Source organism: Pseudophryne corroboree, chromosome 5 (genome assembly GCF_028390025.1).
Source record: "Pseudophryne corroboree isolate aPseCor3 chromosome 5, aPseCor3.hap2, whole genome shotgun sequence".
NCBI classification, from domain to species: Eukaryota; Metazoa; Chordata; class Amphibia; order Anura; family Myobatrachidae; genus Pseudophryne; species Pseudophryne corroboree.
The window spans coordinates 674,439,302-674,456,412 of record NC_086448.1 but is presented as its reverse complement, the minus strand read 5'-3'; the positions used below and the strand labels follow the sequence as shown (position 1 = coordinate 674,456,412).

Sequence of the window (17,111 nt, the reverse complement as noted above, 5' to 3'; positions counted from 1 at the left end):
TACATATATGCCCCCAGTGCCAGTTATACATATATGCCCCCAGTGCCAGTTATACATATATGCCCCCAGTGCCAGTTATACATATATGCCACAGTGCCAGGAACACATACCCCCACAGGACGCCGGGCGGGCGGACAAGCTGGAGCGGGCTGCCCCCGCATTTTGAAACAAGTCTTCTTAGTCTCAGTATCTTCTCTGCGACGTCCGGGACCGGCCCCAGCACAGCTTGTGCATATGTAATGAGTGGCTTGACGTCATGACGCTCCGCCGCTCATTACAATGCGCAATCAGAGCGCTACGCGGGAGGAGCAGAAGCACTGACTGTCACTGTCAATGATAGTGACAGTCAGTGAATCGAGGTCCGTGGCCGAAGCGCCCTTTATATGCGGCGCCTATCTCAGCCGCGTACTGTACAGGGATGGCGCTGCCGCTAGCATCGGCGGTGGCAGGCGCCTCTCTCATGTATGGGGGGAGCGAACTGCCCCCTTGCCCCCCCCCATTCAGACTCCTCTGACCTTTAGGCAAATTAAGCACTGCAACATGATTATTCTATGTGAAAAGTGATTGTTAGACAAATTTGAAAATAAAACTGAAGTAGATTTAGTATGGTCTTTAATACAGATAAGTCAACATTTCCCAATACAAGGAGTTTGTGATGAATTAATAAAAGCATAAAATATTTTACAACTGCAAAAGGTAATAGTATTTCAGTATGGCACCCTTCCAAGCGATTCTAGTATCTGCTTTCTTTCTTCAGCAGTGGGCATTGCAGGTTTTACACCATCACCTCTTCTTTTTATCATAACACTGTGCTGGAATAAAAAACAAACAAAGCACATTTTTGTTGATTTTGTAATAAATAGTCAGATATGTTTTTTATTTAGATGTTAGAATGTAGAGATGTACTATCGTATAATAAAAAGTTTTTTTTTTCCCCCAAGCAAAGAGAAAAAAAGACTTTACATTCGTGACCCCCCTAACTTGCCACCAATTACAGATCAGAGTATATTGCATGCTATCACTCACAGTTAGGGAACTATGGGGGTCATTCAGAGTTGATCGCTCGCTTGCAGTTTTTAGTAGCCGTGCAAACGCTATGCCGCCACCCACTGGGAGTGTATTTTAGCTTAGCAGAAGTGCAAACGAATGTATCGCAGAGCGCATGCAAACATTTTTTGTATAGTTTCAGAGTAGCTCAATACCTACTCAGCGCTTGCGATCACCTCAGCCTATTCAGTTCCGGATTTCACGTCACACACCTGCCCAGCAACGCCTGCATTTTTTCTGGCACACCTGCGTTTTCCCAAACACTCCCTTAAAACAGCCAGTTGCCACCCAGAAACGCCCACTTCATGTCACTCACTCTGCGGCAACCAGTGCGACTGAAATGCATCGCTAGACCCTGTGCAAAACTAAATCATTCGTTGTGCCCGTACGTCACGCATGCGCATTGCGCCGCATGCGCAGAACTGCCATTTTTTAGCCTGATCGCTGCGGTGTGAACAAATGCAACTAGTGATCAACTCGGAATGACCCCCATGTTAATTGCCTTCCAACTTATCTACCGTATATACTCGAGTATAAGCCGACTTTTTCAGCACTTTTTTTTGTGCTGAAAAAGCCACCTCGGCTTATACTCGAGTCAGTGACAGGCAGAGGCAGAGCAGTGTGAAGGAGGGACACGAAGCGCACAGCGCGCGGCTCTCCTGTGTCCCTCCTGCATCTCCGGCGGCAGCAGCGGCGGTTCTATTACAGGAAGTACCCGTTCGTGACCTCTGATCACGAACCGGCACTTCCTTTAATAGACCTGCCGCGGCCGCCGAAGATGCAGGAGGGACACAGGAGAGGCGCGTGCTGTGCGCTTCGTGTCCCTCCAGAAGACAGCGTGGGATCGACGGAGGGGTAAGTAACAACACTGTGGGGCATACCTGGCACTTGGGGAGGGAGCATATCTGGCAGCATGAGGGGGTATATGTGGCAGCATGAGGGGACATATCTGGCAGCATGAGGGGACATATCTGGCAGCATGAGGGGGCATATCTGGCAGCATGAGGGGGCATATCTGGCAGCATGAGGGGGCATATCTGGCAGCATGAGGGGGCATATGTGGCAGCATGAGGGGACATATGTGGCAGCATGAGGGGGCATATCTGGCAGCATGAGGGGGCATATGTGGCAGCATGAGGGGACATATGTGGCAGCATGAGGGGACATATCTGGCAGCATGAGGGGACATATCTGGCAGCATGAGGGGACATATCTGGCAGCATGAGGGGGCATATCTGGCAGCATGAGGGGGCATATCTGGCAGCATGAGGGGGCATATGTGGCAGCATGAGGGGACATATCTGGCAGCATGAGGGGACATATCTGGCAGCATGAGGGGGCATATGTGGCAGCATGAGGGGCATATGTGGCAGCATGAGGGGCATATGTGGCAGCATGAGGGTCATATGTGGCAGCATGAGGGACATATGTGGCAGCATGAGGGCATATCTGGCACATCAGGCACTGTGGGGCATATCTGGCAGTGTGGGGGCATATCTGGCAGTGTGGGGGCATATCTGGCAGTGTGGGGGCATATCTGGCAGTGTGGGGGCATATCTGGCAGTGTGGGGGCATATCTGGCAGTGTGGGGGCATATCTGGCACTGTGGGGGCATATCTGGCACTGTGGGGGCATATCTGGCACTGTGGGGGCATATCTGGCACTGTGGGGGCATATCTGGCACTGTGGGGGCATATCTGGCACTGTGGGGGCATATCTGGCAGTATGAGGGCATATCTGGCACTGAGGGCTGTGTACGGCTAGAGCTGCATTTCCCACCCTAGGCTTATACTCGAGTCAATAAGTTTTCCCAGGTTTTTGTGGTAGAATTAGGTGCCTCGGCTTATATTCGGGTCGACTTATACTCGAGTATATACGGTAAATCATCTGCATCTTGTATTCACCAGACTGTGCTTCGTTTCTGAATTCGCTAATGCTGGCCATACTTTAGACAGACCAGCATCAGATGCGAGTTGTCTCACGAGTTCCCTTGAACTCCCCGGCAGCCCCAGACTCACGATTTGATGTTTTTATGACACACTATGTGCATACGATCTTACAACCCATCGTGCGCCCCTATATGATGGATCGTCTCTCGATCCATCGTATGCCTCACAAAAAGAATTCATCCAAATGAAGCTGATCGAAAGGTTCATCAAACGATGCATTGTATGTGCATTAAACATGGTACGATGTGCACACAATTATAACGGATAGTAAGGGCTGCACGCATGATCAGAGAATGCAGCATTTGACCCACGGGAACGTGCATCAAATTGTAATCATACCCAAATAATGCACGATGTGCACACAATGCATCGATTGAGGAGTCCAAATCGTGTATTTGTACCTAAAATCATTCTAGAGTATGGCCAGCTTAACACTCCTTTCCCTCTTTTAGATCACAACCTTATCACCTGCATGCTCTCCTCCATTACTTCAAACTCAATGTCTCTAAAGTCTACCAAACCTCCACAAACCTGCAGAAGTATTCACAATATTAATTTCAACAACTATCCACCTCTCTGCAAAAACTATTCTCACCAATTTCTACATTCCCCTCTCCTGAGACAGCTGTATCACACCTGAATCAGACTCTAGAAATAGCACTCAATGAAGTGGCTCTATCACACTCCATGTAGACGTAAATGTCAATCGTGGCACTCTACCACTCTAAATTCACAAGACACATACAAAAACTTTCATGTAAAATAGAACGTCAGTGGCATAAATCTCGTAGTTCAAGTGACTTCCCAACATATACGACCATTACCACTCTTATCGTAATGCCCTGGACACTGCCAAACAAACATATTTACAATGTCTCATCTCTGCTCAAGCCTCTAACATCAAGACTTTAATACATTTAAATAATTTCTTATCCCTTCCTCACCAATCCCACCGGGTGTGGTATGGAAGGTCGACCATACATAGGACAACAGTGTCTAGGTCGACCACTATTGGTCGACAGTAACTAGGTAGACAGGGTTTCTAGGTCGACAGAGTCTAGGTCAACAGGATGACATGAGTTTAATTTTTTTTGGTGCTGTTTTCTTCATACAGTGACCAGGAACCCCAATTAGGGCACAGTGTCCCCTTGCACCGATGCGCTCCGCACAGGTTACTATTCCCAATCGTAGTCCACGTGGATCGTTAACTATGAAAAAGTTTTTTAAAAAAAGAAGAAAAAATTGTGAAAACCCCATGTCGACCTTTTGACCTGTCGACCTAGAGTCCCTGTCGACTTAAGTGTGGTCGAACAAGAGATTGGCTACCAACCCCACCAGCCACTATCAGTGCTCAAGATCTTCCTTCCTATTTTAAAGGACAGGATTGATCAGATCCAAAATGAAATAGTGTGCTCTTCCACAGCCAGTGACCTGCTCAATTCCCTTCCTGAACCCTCTGGCACCTTCTCTTCATTTGATCACACAAGGGAAGATGAAGTATATGCACTCTTCTCATCTGCCTACTCTACCTACTCACCCATGATCCTATACCGTCACAAATTAGTAAATCTCTGTCTCCTGTGCTCATCCCAACCTTAACTAAAATCTATAATCTCTCTCTGACTACTGGTATCTTTCATACACTGGTCAAGCATGCAGTGATTACTCCCATTCTGAAAAACCAAAATTCTGACCCTAACTCTCAAATTACCTCCCCAGTTCTCCGCCCCAATGCCCATCTAAGCTACTTGAGAGACTTGCCTACAGTCGCCTCACATATTTTAACTCACACAATTTACTGGAACCATTTCAATCAGGCTTACGTGCCAAACACTCAACAAAAACATCACTGACTAAGGTAGTGAATGATATGGTCACTGCTAAATCTAAATGCCATTACTCACTTATTCTCCCTGATCTCTCTGCTGCTTTTGACACTGTTCACCACTCTCTTCTCATACAAACACTACAATCCCTAGGTATCCAGTGCACAACCCTTTCTTGGTTCTCAACATACTGTATCTAATCGCTCTTTCAGTGTTAGTTTTTCTGAATCCACCTCTTTTTCGCTACCTCTATCAGTTGGAGTACCGCAAGGCTCAGTCTTAAATCCTCTGCTTTTCTCAATCTATACCGCATCTCTTGCCAAACTAATTAGCTCTTTCAGATTTCAGTATTATCTGTATGCGAATGATACTCAACGCTATGTATCCTCCCTAGATTTGTCACCATCTGTATTGTGCTGTGTCACTGAATGCCTTTTCTGGCATTTCATCTTGGATGTCATCTCGCCACCTCAAATTTAATATTTCCAAAACAGAATTAATTAAATTTCCACCAGACAATAATAGTTACCAACCTGATATCTCCATCACGGTTGATAACTTAATGACCCTACCCCACAAGCTCTCTGCCTAGGTGTCATTCTTGACTCTGAACTGTCTTTTGTTCCCCACATTCAATCTGTCTCAAAATCATGTTACATACATCTAATAGTGTGTAGGCAGCTTGAGATACAGATTCGATCCCGATGCGTGCTCCCGTGGGGTCGGTATCGTAAGGCTAGATAGACTGACCAAGCAAGTTAATCTTGACTATCTGGTGTTCTATCTAGTAAAACGTATAGTCAGAATTGGCACATAGACAAAATCTCAAGCACAGATAGTACAGATTTTGACTATCTGGGCTCTGGGGGAGTTCAAGGGAAAATCACATAGTCCAAATTGGGCATAGCAAGGATCTCAAGAAACATCCAAAATACAATCATATCTTACACAAGATGCTGCAAAAGCTCTACTCCATGCACTCATAACTCCCGTATTGATTATTGCAATGGTCTCCTTACTGGTCTTCCCAAAAGTAGACTCTCACCACTAAAATCCATTTAATACAGCTGCAAGGCCGATTTTCCTTGCAAAATGTTCGTCTGTAAAGCCACTCAGTCAGTCCCTCCATTGGTTACCGGTATTCTGCTATTCAATATAAAATACTTTGCAAGAGTATTACCCAAACTGCGCTAACATACATCTCTTCACTCATCTCAAAATATCTCCCTACCAGACCTCTCCCCTCTGCACAAGATCTGTGCCTCTCATCCACACGTATTACTAAGTACCACTCAAAATTCAAACACTTTTTTCCGGGCTGCACCAACTCTGGAATGCCATTCCACTCACAATAAGACTCTAAACATTCAAGCGTTCCCTGAAATCTCAACTCTTCAGACAAGCTTATCAAATTTGTAACCAAGAGATTATCACTACTGATTGCACTGAAATACTAGTTAGCAAACTGGGTAAGAATTATAGCATTGCCATAGGCATAAGGCATCTGCTTTTGTATTAGATTGCTTATGCACATGATGGGTTGCTATTGATAAACTGGAATGTTATCTCCCGAGTATAGGCATGAGGGCATGACTGTTAAATCTTAGATGGTTGGTGTGTTATTTGGTTTTCTAAAAACTGTTTTATTGGTAGCTATTGCTGGGGGAGGGTTCATTGCAGTTTGGGTGTAATCAGTGTATTCACATGCTTGGCTTATTACTTAAAGAGCATTAGGTACGCTTGCGTCCATTAATTCAAAGAACATTATTCAAAGGATAGCTAAAATTTTAAACATAATTACGACATTACACCGACATTAAACCGAAGGAAAACAGAAGAACAATCAACTCACAATCTGGAACAATGAAGGACTGCTTTCAAACAAATGTGAGTCCATGCATCAAACTACTCCAGTCTCATTAACCTGGACACTTAAATCTGTGTTAGGAACGCAACCTTTCAACTTCTTCTGCATCTTCTCAAATTTATGTTTATAGCTTGCCAAAAACATCTGAATTCTCACCTGTACCAATGTAATTTTTCTTTAACATATTCTTGTAAGTCCTGTCTTAATTACCATTGCTTTTTCCCTACTCTCAAGTCTAGCAGTCTACTTTACAACTCAATTTATGCAATCTTATAATCCTCACTGTTAGGTTCACTTGTAACTCAATTAGTTTAGACTAACCTACACATTTACCAACACCATACTTTTACCTGAACTCCTGCAATTCTACTGTTCTGTCTCTTTTATACAGTCTCCACACTTTTTTCCAATATATAGTTATATTTAAAAAATTTTAAACCCTCCCCATCACCCCTTATCTTAACAATTATTTCTTCTGCACCTTATCTATCCCTCCCTCCTAGTCTCCTACATCTCCTAGTCTCTCCCCTCCTCTGTTTCCCATCCACCCCACTCCCTCCCTTCCTATCACTCCACTTCGTCACTTTTGCCCCACTGTGATCCTACTACCCCACCACTCAGCCAAGTTCCCTCCTTCCATTCTCTGTCACCTCATCATCATCTACATTACACTGCAATCCCTCCCTGCCCTCCTCCTGCAGTTTCCCCTCCTAGCTCAGAAGCCTGCACTAACACTATGGCCGCTTTATCCCTTCCATCCAAATTAATATCGCCTCAATGCTACAGCAACCATGATAATCTCATTTGCATCTCACCTTCAAACTCACACCCCCTATCCTGTGCTCTATGGAATGCCAGATCTGTTTGTAACAAACTGGTCCACACCCATGACCTTTTCATCTCCAACTCCCTGCATCTCCTGGCCATTACAGAAAGCTGGATTACTCCCTATGACACCACTTCTCTTGCTGCTCTCCCTGCTGGGGGCCTCACATTCTCACATACACCCCCACCCGGGGGTTGCCCAGGTGGTGGTGGTGGGATCCTAATACCCTCTAGCTACTCCAACCAACTCATCCCCCAGAACAATCCCTCACATTCTCTACATTTGAGGTCCATGCTATATGCCTCTTCCAACCTGTCTAACTACGAGTAGCTGTCATTTACCGACCCCCCGGCATGCCCTCCAAATTCCGTGACAACTTTGCTTCCTGGCTTCCTCTCTTATGACATTCCCTCCATTATCTTAGGCGACTTCAACATCCCAACCGAAATCCCCACAAAATCCTCTGCCTCTAAACTCCTTAGACTTACATCTTTACTCGGTCTCTCCCAGTGGACCTCCTCCCCCTCCCATGTGAATGGGAGCTCACTGGAACTGGTCCTCACTCACCGCTGTGATATTTCTGATTTCTCCAACTCCCCATTTCCACTCTCAGACCACCACCTGCTCTCCTTTAACCTATCCCTCTCTGCTACTCCATCTCTACCTCCTAAGGCTACCCATCACTAAATGCAACATTGAGGCCATCGACACCACTTCCCTATCACCCCTACTCTACTCACTTCTCTCTCCTAAACGGTTTCTCTCATGCCCTGAACAAGCCACAAGACGGTCACTCCACCAACCAATATTCACCCTCACAGATCAACACTAGTGTTCACTCTAGGCTGTTTTAGCAGGGCACCGCGCCCTGCCCAATTTTTTAAGGGCAAAACCCGCCCTGCCATTTCTGCGGCACCCTGCTAAAACAGCCGCCCGCTTTCTGCCCTCCCAGCGTGTAAAGATGCTGTTCGCATGCGCGCGGCATCCATTCACGCTGTGGGAGAGCTTGGGGGAAGCCCCCAAGAGTGACGCTGCCGGCCGCCCACTCCCCCCGTCTGTGGGCTGAACTGCCCACTTGTAGGATGTAGTTTGGTCACGCCCCCTATTTGCATGGCCACGCCCCCTTTCGGCACGCGCACACTTCTGCCCCTCACACTCCGGCACCCTGCCCTGCCCCACTGCTAGAGTGAACACTACAACACCTCAACCCTAGCACACCAAATATTTGCAAAAATACTCATGTACTGCTGAGCGACAGTGGAGAAAATCACGTTCTAAGGCATACTTCCTCCATCTGAAACTTACACTCTCTTCATTCAGTGTTGCACTTTCCCTCGCTAAACAGTCATACTTCAAGAACCTCATATCCTCCCAGTCTTCCAAACCCTGGCGCCTTTTTGCCACTCAATTCCCTCCTCTGCACCCCCCCCCCCCCCCCCTCACTCTTGACTTTGCCACTTACTTCACATCCAAAATTTACTCCATACAGCAGGACATCACATCCCACCAAAAAAAAAAATCAGCAACCAGCCACCTCCTATCCCTTACCACCCCTCCCCATCCCTCTTACGAACTCGGACATCTTTCTCCCATGCATTTGGTGCGGAAGTCATGGCCCTCATTCGTTCCTTACCACTCTCCACCTCCCCACTTGACCCTATCCCCTCCCGCCTCCTCCGCTACCTCTCTCTCTTTGCCTGCTCCCATCTTGCCCACCTCCTCAATCTCTCCCTCTAATCAGGCACTGTTCCCTCTGCCTTCAAGCATGCACTCGTCACCCATATTCTTAAAAAAAAAAAAAAAACTTACCCTTGATTCACACACTCTCCCCAACTATCGACCCATCTCGCTCCTTTCTTTTGCCTCCAAACTCCTTGAGCGGATTGTCTATAACCGCCTTACTGCCTTTCTTCCCTCCCACTCACTACTTGACCCATTCTAGTCTGGCTTCAGTCCTCACGAGTCCACTAAAACTGCCCTCACAAAAGTTTACAATGACCTCCTTTCTGCTAAATCCAAGGGTCACTACTCTTTGCTTATTATCCTTGACCTATCTGCTGCTTTCGACACTGTGGACCACCCTCTCCTTCTGTAAAGCCTTCACTCCCTTGGTCTGCGTGATACTGTCCACTCCTGGCGGTCCTCCTACCTCTCTGACCATTCCTTATCTGTCTCCTCTCATGGCTCCACCCCCCCCCCCCCACTTCCTCTAACTGTAGGTGTCCCCCATGGCTCTGTTCTTGGTCCTCTCCTTTTCTCTCTCTACACATCCACTTTAGGAGAACTCATTAGCTCTTTTGACTTACAATATCATCTCTATGCTGATGCTACTCAAATCTACCTTTCATCCCATGAACTCTCTCCTGCTCTCCTCACTCGTGTATCCAACTGTCTCTCTGCCATTTCTTCTTGGATGTCCCAGCACTTTCTTAAACTTAACAAGTCTAAGACTGAGCTGATCATCTTCGCACTCTCCCGCACAACCTCACCTACCACAATTTTATTATCTATAGATGGCACTATCTCCTCTAGCCCCCAAGTGCGCTGTCTTAGAGTAATCTCAAACCACACATTCAGCACCTATCACAAACCTGTCATTTTCATCTCAAAAATATTTCCAGGATCAGACCCTCTCTCACCCAGGATGCCACTAAGACCCTTATTCACTCACTGGTCATCTCCAGACTGGACTATTGTAATCTCCTCCTGATTGGCATCCATAAGACATACATTTCTCCACTCCAATCTATCCTCAATGCTGCTGCCCGGATCATCTTCCACACCAAATGCACTACATCCACCTCCCCTCTTTTACTAGCCCCTCACTGGCTCCCTACCTTCTGATTACCTCCTCCCACTCCTAACTCCAAAATTTTGCATGTGCTGCTCCCTTTTTCTGGAATTCTCTACCTCTCCCCCTCAGACTCTCCACCTCTCTACAAAGCTTCAAACTGGCTCTCAAGACACACTTATTCACCAAACCCAGCCATCTCTCATCCTAAGCCTTCTGTGGCACACACTTACTTTCTATCCCATCTGTGTCACCCCTGTCTGTGTGCCCCTCCCCTTTGGAATGTAAGCTATCACGAGCAGGGTGCTCTTCCCTCATGTGCTTTCACATCTCTTACTTAACCTCACCTATCTCGTTTCCAGTACTCCCTTTGATGGCACCAAATCCCTCGGTTTTCTGCCACCCTGATACTTATTCCAGTGCTGTTTACTGACGCTGCTATGATTATATACCCTGTACTTGTCCTATATTGAATTTAACTGCAAGCCACCGTCTTCATGTTTTGCTTATTTGTTTACTCTGCAATTGGGCGCTGCGGATCCCATATAAATAAATGATAATCATCTTCAGTGTCTCCTGTCTAATTACATCCTCTCTGTACAGTCCACGCATAACCTCACATATTTGGTCTTTCTTCACTTTCATATCCTCCTGACCGATGGCCAACATTGCTAGGTGATCATATCATATAGCACATTAAGTACCTTTGCAATCTGGCAGTACGATTATGCAATAGGTAGCACCTATCCTGGTGTATCAATTTCTATTTCCCTATAGCTTGCGAGCATAGCCTTCCTACCTATTGGTCTGTCTGTTATTACCCATTTTTGTTCTATTACGGTTGCTTCAATTGTAAAGCGCAACAGAATATTCTGCACTATATAAGAAATGGTTAATACATTATTAATTTCTCCTTAGAATGTAAGCATTTAGTTTTAGCTTAAGTTTAAAAAATATCTAATGTTATTTAAGAAATAAATTCAGGTATGTCTGAAAAAGAATATTGGAAAATTACTAAGTTGTAAATCTATGTCCTGACTGACTTATTGCCCCCCACTCAGATGAAATGTGCAGTTTATAAAAGAAAAACTTCAAAAAGGCTAAATATAGTATTAATGGCACTAAACTGGAAATTACTGAGGAGGAAAGGGATCTAGGAGTCACAATTTCAAGTGACTTAAAGGCAGGTAAGCAATGTAACAAAGCAATGAGGACAGCAAGTCAGATGCTTGGCTACACTGAGTGAGGAATCAGCTGCAGAAAGAAAGTAGTAATAATGCCACTGTATAGGTCATTGGTACGGCCTCATCTAGAATACTGTGTTCAAATCTGGAGGTCATATCTTCAAAAGGATATTAATACACTAGGTGATTAATCACGCCCTACGGGCGCTCTTCACACCATCGTAAGGGGCTATGCCCCCTTAACCCTTCACGTCCTTGTATTATATGGAGTATTACCTCCAATCATAAGTGTGAGTGGTTAAATATAGCACGTACAAAGGGCGTGCAATGGTTAAGGGGTCACAGCCCCTTGCTACAACGTGAACAGCGTACGCAGGGCCTGATGAATCACCTAGTAGGTGCTGTGGTTGGGGGAGTGGTGGGTGTGGGGGAGGGGCGGGAGCAGTGGGTGGGGGAGGGTTGGTTGTGGGCATGTTGCGGGAGGGGATCCGGAGTCAACGCGGGTGGGGGAGGGGATGCCACGATTGGGGCCCAGAGGTACTGCGAGTGGGGGAGGAGTGGGTAATGCTTCTCCTCCTGGAAGCAGCTAAGCTGCTGTCCTCCCTTTGGCAGTGGCTCTCCCGGAGACTCGCACAGCAGCCAAGCAGCCAGTCACTATTGTTAGCGCCGGTGTCCCAATGCGCCGCATTACAGGGAAGAAGATGCACTGCTCCCCGCAGCCCTGGGGATCTGGGAGCGGCTGTGGTGGGGAGACACTTCTGTGACATCATGCACAGAGGAGGCTCTGGGGCTCAGAGAGTATGCGGTGCAGGGAGGGCTATGAAAACCTTTCGCTGCGCCACTTTCATACACATCTATGCCGGTGGCCGCAGCAGCTTTTGTTCCACCTGCGCAGCGACTAGGGAGTGGGGATTGTTGATGCCGGAGGGGGCAGGCGGACTGGAAACAGGACATAGGCCCTCATTCTGACCTGGTCGCACGCAGGCGGATTTTTGCACTGCTGCAACCAGGTAATCACCGCCTACAGGGGAGGGGGTTAACGCTGTGCAGGGGAGTGATCGCTTGTGCAGAGAGCTACACAAACAAAAGTTTGTGCTGTCTCTGCACAGCTCAGGACTTAGTCACCCGCTGAGACGATCCGGCCTGGAGGCGACGTCAGGATCCTTCTCTGGAAACGGCTGGGCACGCCTGCGTTCGGCCGGACACTTCTTCAAAACGGTCAGTTGACACCCCCAGCCGGCCTCTTCCTGTCATTCTTCTTGCGTCCGCCGCTGCGAATGCTTTCTTCGTTGCCTTCATCGTCGCCGGGCAGTGACACGCCTGCGCATTGCGGCACGCACGCATGCGCTTTTGATACTCAATCGCACAGCTGCAAAAACCTGCAGCGTGCGAACAGGTCGGAATAACCCCCATAGGACGCTGTAGTAAAAGGATTTTTTTCTCCCTATCTACAGCGCAGAGACTTGCTGCAGATGCAGTGGCATACCCTCCAGCTGAACTCTTTTGGCAGGTACAGTACATTTTTTTTATAGTCTGTACCGATTTTTGGCTCTCCAAACTTCCATTGAAAGTATAGGAAAAGGGGCGGGGCCACACCCCCTGTTTGAATTTTAATCGATTTTTATGTGTAAATTGTTGGAGGGTATGTTGCTGCAGATGCAGTGGGCCTATTTTGGGGTGTGGACCTGGAGCTGCAGCTCCATCAGCCCCATTGTTAATCCTGCTCTGGGAACACACAGCAGCCAAAGGGCAGAGGCTCCCATTGGATGTAACCTGTGTGGGAGGGAGTTTCTCGCCCAATCAGCTGTGGGCTGGGTGTGATAGACCTGCTGCTAACCCAATGAGAGCTCCTAGCCACGCCCAGCGTTATACACACAGGCACAAAGTCACAGATCTGGGCTATTATATAAGAGATTAGAGACTGTACAAAGAAGGGCAACTAAAATGGTGCATGGCCTACATCACAAAACATAACCAGAAAGTCTAAAAAAAAAAAAAATCTCAATATGTATAGTTTGGAGCAGAGAAGGGAAAGGGGGAACATGATAGAAAACTTTCAAATATATCAAGGGTTGTAACAAAGTCCAGGAGGGAAACATTCTCCAAATGAAGAGAAGCAATAGGACACGAGGACATGCACTGAGGCTGGAGGGGGGGAGGTTCAGGAGAAATTTGAGGAAAAATTACTTCACAGAAAGGGTAGTGGACAAGTGGAACAGCCTCCCATTAGAGGTGGTAGAGGCTTAAGGGCCCCATACACTACAACGATATGGCTGAGGCTGAAGTCGGAGGTGATTGCTCTTGAATCGCGCGGCAGCTTCCCGGGTGGCAGGATCACATACGATATATCGGTCCTTTTGCATACGATGTATCGTATGCGATCCCAGCCATGCCTGCGGGATACGCCATATCACGAGTGCAGCACTAACGACCTAGGGGCTCCGATCCGATGCTCACAGGAACGCGCATCGGATCGGATGTAAAACACATCCGATTTGCCACTTTTCATTCGATATATCGTCCCGAAAGGTAGAAATCGGATGAAATTGGGCATTATTGTTTTAGTGTATGGGGCCCTTAATGCAGAGCAATTTAAACATGCATGGGATAAACATACGGATATCCTTACAAAGAAATAAGGATCAAATAAGGTTTGTGATAAAAATATGGTAAAAAAAAGGGGGCAGACTAGATGGGCCAAGTGGTTCTTATCTGCTGTCAAATTCTATACACTATTTGCTATACGCAGCATATATAAAACACATGATACGGCACATGCCAGGTTCAACAGGTCACTCAAACATGTCCTCTAAAGAATATAATAAAAGAGGACTATTATGCTACATTTCAGTAAGTTTGTGCACATAAAAACATGTTTTAGATGCTAGTGAAAAGTGCATTTCATATGTTGTGTATTTTTTAGAAGTACAAATTAAAACGATTTAAACATGTATACATTTAATTTATAATGTTGCTACCAACTAATCAGAACATACAAGATGGGAAGGAACATTTCTTACAGCTGAACCGCTCTTTTACTTAAAGATTTTTTATATTGCTTGAGAGATTCTTAGTTCAACAATGAGTACACTGTAACACTATAATAATTTCATACAATCCATAAACATAATGAAAATAATCACAACAATAGAAGTTGTAGGGGCCAACCACACAGAATAGCCTTGGAATTATATATACCGTGTTGTTCCGGACTGGATTTACTGTCCCAGACATTAGTTACAAGATGCTGGTACACACCGATGTACTGACCAAAGCAAGCTTGTGTACCCCTAATTCACTGTCTGGTTGTATGTGCTAATCTGATGTGCTACACATCAGATGGGACGATGCAATGTATGATGCGGTGCAGTAACATTACCCCTGTAAGGAGTGTATAGTGTGTAATCATTCGGCGGATCGTGTAGTGTTTACATGGTCACGCTACATTGCATCGAACCATCGCTAAATCTTGGAAAAAGTTTATAGCATTCATATTCAGCCATGGGCAGATCTCAGGCACCATTACTCCCAGCAAATGCTAAAATATTCAGGTTGCCTGCGCTAAATAATACACAATTCCTATAAGTGATATAAGTGGTATATTTCAACTCCCAGTGCCATCAGATGCGGCCATTTACTCCTGTTGATCCAAGTTTTCCTATTGGTGCAAGAAGGTCTACCTAGATGTCCACAGCTCAAGGTGAGGTTATTATTGACAGAAACAGTGGAATTACTGCTCTTGAAGCAGAGTGCTGCAACCCAGGCATCCCTACTCATATTGCAGGTTACAAGCTAAAACTCAATTGTATAACCTATGGTTTTAAGTTATATAAGTCTCCTTTACATACTTGTGATGAGAGGTCAGAGAAGCGGTTTCTATACATATAATTCTATTGAAAAATAAGCTATCTAGCTACTGCATCTCAAAAAGTTGGCCTGCCATTGTTGTAGTAGTGGCTTAAACAATGTTTCTGTAATAATTCCAAATGTAACATGAACATACAGTAGAATGTACAATTCTCCACGCAGTGCTCCAAATGCAATAGCCTGCGAGTTGCGGGCAGACACAAAATTTAGCCACTAAATTTAATGGAGACATTTTTCTAAAGGGAAAAACTCCAAAGGCTTCCCATTTTGCTCATGAGGAAAGCAATATACCCTATGCGCTTCACATTTCCAATCCATACAACAAGCAGAGTTTACAACTGCCGGAGATGACAAAAGAACAGAATCTAGCTTCAGTACTCAATAAGTTAAATTAATTTGTCATTTCATCAAATCAGGTTTACTTATTGTGAATGTAACCAGGGTTTTTTTTTCATATTGGACCAACTTGCATTTTAAGTTACCATATTCTATCTAGCTTTACTGGTGAATAAACAGTGGTAATATGCCAGTGCCAAATGGAATGGAAAAATAATTAAACGTAAATTCATACTATAAACGAGGATGCCCATTATTTTGGGCATCACTGAAGTTACTGGGCACCCGACAAAGCAATTCATTTGTTCCAGGCACCCTTTAATTAATGCTCCTATTGCAGCCAAATAAGACTGGTTTTCACAGAATATAGCGGCTAAACAAGTCTAAAGTTCTGGTTAGGGCGCCGAAACCATGTTTGTGCACTTCCTCTCCCCCTCTCTTCCCCCCCCCCCCCCCCCCTCCATGAGATGGCACTTCTGAAACACAAGTCTAATTGTGAAATCAGGCTGCTGAATTTTTGTAGATGCCTGCTGCAACACTAAGGGCGCGACTGAGAATCTTTTACGGGAAGCAAATGCTGTCGCCCTGCTCCCCCAGTTGCATGAGGAAAGCACATCACCCAACGGAGCAATTTTTGGCACTACTAGTTACCAGCCCGTCAAAATGACGGCACAACATAACAGCAATGTCAGTGTCGGCTGCTGCAAAAACTGAATTGCTCCATCGTGAGGCACCTAGTAGCCGCTGGCATGTAAAACACTTGAATTCCCACCATAGAGGTGAGGAGCATCGTTAGCCTTTTATTATAGAGGAGAGCATTATACATTGTGCCATGTTATGTAACGAAGCACAAATCAGTAAAGGAAATTTAATTATTTTACAAAGTGCATTAAGAACACAAGTAATAAAGGAAAAACAATATGTTGCTGCATACTTCTAACTGGCTAGTTTATTCATTGGATTTCAGTGGTAATATGGGAGGCGGGTAGGGATTTTCAAGAAATATGGCAATTTAATGGAATAGCTTTCCAAAAGAATATTTTGGCTTTAATTTTTGTCTCGTTTATAAGCGGGATATATAAATATAGATAGGTCTATTAAAACACTTTCAATTAGCATAATAACTAAATAAAAACTAACATCCAAAGTCATGTTTATGAAGATTTATTTTGTTTTAAACTTGCCAAACAAAATGTTGGCTAATATTTCAGGATCTTATTTTAACTAAAGAATTAATCATTTAGAATGCATTTCAAAGTTTTATACTTACCCAGAACTTCCTGCACTGTTTGTATCGGATAAAGTATGAGGTACACATATCTTTTTGGTACAAATTCACATCCAAGCACTTTGCTGAAGCATCACTTTCCTTGAAAACAGATTGAAAACCAATTGCTGTCCACATTTTTATATCGCGT

The 17,111-nt window shown here is 45.3% G+C and overlaps 1 protein-coding gene across 3 annotated transcripts in view; it reads right to left on the bottom strand.

The window, feature by feature from the left end:
- Positions 1–595: 595 nt before the first annotated feature.
- The window catches only part of CHCHD7 (coiled-coil-helix-coiled-coil-helix domain containing 7), a 49,187-nt gene continuing 32,671 nt past the window's right edge, over positions 596–17,111 (bottom strand). For all 3 annotated transcript variants that reach the window (XM_063925003.1, XM_063925002.1, XM_063925001.1), the window contains exons 3-4: positions 16,964–17,062; positions 596–812 (exon numbers count right to left, since the gene is read on the bottom strand). In XM_063925003.1, the coding sequence (XP_063781073.1) occupies positions 708–812; positions 16,964–17,062 (204 nt within the window). In that variant the 3' untranslated portion in view covers positions 596–707. The remainder of the gene's footprint in view (positions 813–16,963; positions 17,063–17,111) is intronic.